We start from the raw sequence: 5,757 nt of genomic DNA, 5'->3' as shown, positions 1-5,757 counted from the left end.
CGAGATGCCTCAGTTCTTTTTTGGTCCAACCTATAAACGGTCCAGAGTATCTTATTAGTGACACTGCCCACGTGTTTATTCTTTTTATTAGGTTTCTATTATAAAGTTTAGTTTCAAGGAGTTTTCTTGTTTTTCCAAGTTTCATCATCATCATCATCATCATCATCATCATCATCATAAATGTGTTGTTATTATTATTATTATTAGTAGTAGTAGTAGTAGTAGTAGTATAAATAGTAGTAGTAGTAGTAGTATGAGAAATAAAATGATAATAACAACTTATGTATTATAGGCACCGCCAAAAATGGCCGCAAAATCAAGTTGTTGTTGTTTTTTAAAACTAAATTACATTTATTAAAATCCATTATTTCTGAGTAACTTTTTTTTTCCAGAAAGATAAAACCCTGAATTTTATTATATAGAAAACAGAATAATGTAAAACTTTTTCTACTATTTTTAATTCAATTTTAAATGTTAAATTTTCCCAAAAAGTTAACGATTGTTATTTTTTGTCTTGCACAAAAAACGTACTTAAATATTTAAAAAAAAGGGTTTTTGAAATAATTTATTTATTCATTTATTGTCTAACTAAGATTTAGGATGATTTTCTAAGAGAATATGCAAAAATATTATAATATAAGTACCTGAATTTCAAATAATTCCACTTATTCATATATGTAACCAGATATTTCGCGTCGCCGAAGAGTTCAGATCGACTCTGTTTACGTTTTCTTTCGATGAGACGAAAACTATGGAAGACTAAACAGGCCAAAAAAACTTATTTTTCAGTGACGAAAATTTCAATGTATTATTAAGCTGAGGCTGGCCAGTACCAGATGGGTGACCATTTGTATGAGTTTGGTTTTTAATGTGTATGTGTGTGGGGGCCAGGCTCCCCAAAATGGGGGGAGGGGGCAATTTAAAGCAGAATAAAAAAAAATTATTTCAGCGCGTTTGGTCCACCGTAGTCGAAAGGCGGCAAACGTTTTCAAACGAGATCGAAAAAAATGATGCTATTTTTAACACAAAGGGCACAATATTTATCGAATTTTTTTTTTTTGTATCGATTATTCAAAGCATGCTCTGTTTAATAATGGTCATGCATTATTCGGCTCGCTAAAAAAAAATTGTTAATTTATTTATCAAAAATTTTAAAATGGCTTTTTTCGTATAAATATAAAAAAAATTTTTTTTTTGTTTTGCTTAACTTAAATTAATTATTTTACTTAACATATTCACCGAATTTCACACTTCAAAACTCAAAAGCGGGATAATTAAACACAATCGAAGTTCTGATATTCAGACGTCAAAATAAGGTATGCAAACAATTTTTTTTTTTTTTTTTAATCTATAATTCTGTCCCTTACAACAACACAATATGTTTTGTTCAGTTTCAGATGATTATTTTAAGCATATTTGTTCCCACTTCAAAACAAGGGGGGGGTTGTAAGCAAAAAAAAAAATATATATAAATATCGTTTATGAAAAATAAGTACACTGTTATAAAGTTCATTCTTCTCCTAATAATCGCTGAAAATTTCGTATTGATCGGATAATTACCTGATTTTTGGTAGATTTTTAAAAAGACGGTCCGTCAAAAAGTACTGACCTGCCCCCCCCCCCAGTTTTGGCGGTGCCTACAATGTATTATAATACATAATAAGTACGAATCCAGTACATCATGCTGCAGAAGAATTTTTAATAATACTAACCATAAATTCATTTAATGAAAATGTGTTTTGGAACGTCTTTTTTATGTGACCCATTCTTAAAAATAATTAAACATTTTTTATTAAAAAAAAAGTATCATTCTTACGCCAAAAACTACTACTACTACTACTACAATAATAATAATAATAATAATAATAATAATAATAATAATAATAATAATAATAATCTTTTTCTTCTTCTTCTTCGTTGTTGTTGTTGTCGTCGTCGTAATTAAATATGTGATTAATTCCTTAAAATATCTGTTGGAATATGTTTCGTCGGTGACGGCAACACCGTCTAGAAAACGGCGGAACGAAAGCAAAGCAACAATGAAATGAGCCGAGAAATTTGTCCGATAATATTATAGTATTATTTTGTCCCAACACTGATTACGAATTGAGACAAAATTAATCGCAAGCATTCGGCTATCATAACAAATCTAAAAAAAAAAAAAAAAAAAATTCAATTTTACACTAAAGTATTATTTAATTTACGAAATCAAGAAGCTTCTAAAATAAGTATATACTAATTTTATTTTGTCAATGAGAGTGATCTCCCCTGTTGGTTTCTATGGCGACAGCGTTTGTTGTCATTGGGCATTAGTCTTTTGTGGTTACTCATTTTTTCATAGTTCTATATTTGAACAGCCAAATCCAGAAATTCCAAGAAATAATTTAAAAATAAAATGGCAGTTGAGACGATAATAAGCAGCCGGGAAATGCCACCCGTGTTGGAACACACAAATGATCTCGGACCCGGGTGTCGGGATGAAAAAATGGAAATTACTTACACAGGCAACACGGGTAACGATCTCGGTATTTCGACGGTCGGATATCGTGCCAACAAATTCAACCCGAAGGAATGGCACGAGAATAATTACGCCAAATATTTACAGTCTTTTACTGATAGGTAAGAAAAATGGCGATTGTGCAATATAATAATGGAATTTCGAACAACAAACACAATTCATGCAAAAAATAAATAAATAAATAAATAAATAAAAAATAATAAATAAATAAATAATACGACGTAATAGTTTTTTTTCTTTTTTCTTTTTTTTTTTTTGCATGGAATGCGTTTGTTAGAAATTAGTATAGTAATAGTATCACATACTTACGCGTGATGTCAAAATTAATATAAATTCCAAAAATTAAGAAAAATGATCCAGTAGAAAAATAATTACAAATAAAAATAGATTTTATCCAGTTATTGAGTTTTATCGAATGGAAGAGTTGTATGACTAATGCTGTATGACAAACTGACTTATCTCCCGTGTTTTCCTTGAAACCCGCCATTAAAAAAAATTAGAAAATGGTGCTTATGCACTTATGTTACCGTGCTATTTTTTAAATAGCATTTTCAAATTAAATTCAAATGTTACGATATCGTTTTTATTATTATTATTACATTGCTAGGTGAAAATACAGAATAATTACAAAACCCCCACCCTTTCTCATGTTAAGAATGGCTTTCTAAATAAGAACGTTATTATTTCAGCACGGTAACATAAGTGCATTGGTACCTAGAACATCTCTGACCGCTAGTGTTTATGAGGTGTTTTTTTTTTCTTGTAAAAAATACATCTAGCACATTTTTACTGGATCATTTTTCGTAATTTTTTTGAGATTCATACTAATTTCGACATGATACATACGTATATCATAGCATTTTTTGCATGAAATGCGTTTGTTCGAAATTCCGTTATGCTGCACGAGCACCAGAAAAAGTCTAAGAACGTTTACCTAGTGTGAAAAATTTGCGTTATTTGAACCTTATGTTAAGTTACCCAAAAAGAAAAAAAAAAAAATGAGATTCTATTTTTTTAGTCAATTACAGGTGAGCTTCTTGAAAATTTCAACGATAAAAATAGAAAGAAAAAGCAGGTAAATTTGTAAATTACAAAATCAGTTACACTTCTTCTTTTTCCCCAAAATAGATTATATTTTTTTATGAGTGATCCCTCTTAATTACTATCAAAAACATATTGGAAAATAATAAGTTAAAATTTAAAGTGGGGGTTAGTTTTGTATATAAATTTAGCGTGAAACAATCCCCTTCTTAATTCTGGGCCATTCTAAGTTTATATGGCCGTTATCTAATACTTTTCAAACTAGTAACATAAAGCCTGACAAGTTGTAAAACCACACACAATCGTCTATAAAAATAGATCTCTGAAGAGCATTTATCTCCCATAGCAAAAAAGGAAATGGGGAACTGCCCTAAAACGCTAGAATGACTGGGAAATTAAGAATCATTTTACATTAAATTCATATGCGAAACTGATCCCCATTATAAATTCTAAATAAACTTAATTCATACAAATTTGTTATTTACTTTATAGAGCCAATTCTCTATTGATTATTATCCAATATATAGAAATGATTTTAAAAGTTACAAAAATATGACTTGGGTACCATCCGTGAAAATCGAAACCAGAACGTTTAGCACTCCAGGTTTAGTCGTTATTTAGATACACACAGATGGATACGAAAGGTTAAAAATTAGGGGGGGGGTCACCAAGTTTTCCAAGGTATTCACAAGTTAATGGCTAGAAAAAGTTAGAATAAAAATATTTTAAACTTTAGGGTGGAGGATCAGTTCTTACATGAATTTAATGTAAAATTATTATCTATTTCCGTACCAGATAGCGTTTTAAAGGATATTTAACCTCCTTTTTTTTAATCTTGGCAATTATCTTACTTTTTATTAGTTCAATTATATGTAATTGGCGGTTTCTGTTAAAGCATATATAGTCGACTTATGCTAAGCAAGGTCAATTTTTTTTCAATTTTGACTCTTTAACAGCAATTTTACTGGCTAAAAAACAAATCAAAAGTATCCAAATACCCTATATATAAAATTTAAACTCTGTAGACTAAATATTCAGAGAGGAGTATGGTAGAGACTTTCTGCACATACACACCGACAAGGTTATACATCTTAATTTCTATGTAATTATGCAGAATGTAGAAACTATGCATAAATAGAATTTAGCATAATAGTGAAATGAAGCTAATCATTTAATAAGAAATCCTAAATGAATAAATAAATAATTACTTCACGCTCGTTTTTCAAAAAAATATGCAAATTATTTAACTTTCATGTAGTCGCTCACGTATCCATGACTGGATATATTAAAAAGTTCATTTTAATAATTTTTTAATAGAAATGATTTATTAATATTCATATTTATTTAATAAAAAAAATCGATTTTGGGAATCTTAAGACGATCCCTGCAGTGAATGTAGTATTATGGTGATTGAGGATTCTAGCTAGAAAAATGATAGACATATATAAGGTACAGTGACAAGGATGACCATAGACCCCCCCTTCCCCAACAATTTAGAATGGCCTAGTGCCTAATTTATTTTTGTATTTTTCAGAAATAATTTTTTCAGAGTGTAGTATCTGTTCTGATGCTACACTCAAGTTAATTTGTCCTTAGTCAATGTAATGGAACCCCTTCTATACGAGGCAATTTTTACTTTTGTCTATTTCCAGAGTGCCCCTTTTTGAGGAGCTGATCCCCCCCCCCACACACACACATTAAAAACAACTTTGTGTTACATATTGCTTTCGTGGAGACAAATAGAAATAGAAAAGTAGGCTTTTGATATCAATTGTCAGAGTATAAGTGTACTAGCAGGCCGACCGACGTTGCCCTGTCATAAAATGTGCATAAATATTATATATACTTAATTGGAATTCATTATTGAGATGAGTATTATTTATTAATTTATTTATTGTGGACTATTGTTCTCATCTTTATTAGTTGTTGTTGTTTCACAACGTTTCGGCCAACTATTCCCCTGGCCTCCGTTACGATGGGATAAGAACTCCGAATCTCCTAACTACACTGTTAGCAATTACTGCTATCCATAGTTGTTGTCGTCTCGCCACATTTTGGCCAAGTAAGCCTCTGGCCGGCTTTGGGTAGGATTGAAACTGCTATCTTCAGACAATTCTCACCTTGGCAGGTAGCGCAGTGGATAGAGACGTTGAATCTCTACGGTTCAACCTAACGAGGGCCAAAGGAATAGTTGGCCG

The 5,757-nt window shown here is 30.6% G+C and overlaps 1 protein-coding gene across 2 annotated transcripts in view; it reads left to right on the top strand.

Annotated features, from left to right (window-relative positions):
- The first annotated feature begins 2,221 nt into the window (after positions 1-2,221).
- LOC145259947 (tektin-4-like) overlaps positions 2,222-5,757 on the top strand; it is a 25,980-nt gene continuing 22,444 nt past the window's right edge. The window contains exon 1 of one of the 2 annotated variants that reach the window (XM_080117921.1): positions 2,222-2,619. In XM_080117921.1, the coding sequence (XP_079974047.1) occupies positions 2,396-2,619 (224 nt within the window). In that variant the 5' untranslated portion in view covers positions 2,222-2,395. The remainder of the gene's footprint in view (positions 2,620-5,757) is intronic. The other variant, XM_080117922.1, reaches the window with a different exon arrangement.

The sequence above is a fragment of the Euprymna scolopes genome, chromosome 35 (assembly GCF_053919585.1).
Source record: "Euprymna scolopes isolate OS-2025 chromosome 35, ASM5391958v1, whole genome shotgun sequence".
Lineage (NCBI taxonomy): Eukaryota > Metazoa > Mollusca > Cephalopoda > Sepiida > Sepiolidae > Euprymna > Euprymna scolopes.
The sequence above is the reverse complement of the archived record's forward strand: the minus strand, read 5'-3'. Positions and strand labels throughout refer to the sequence as shown.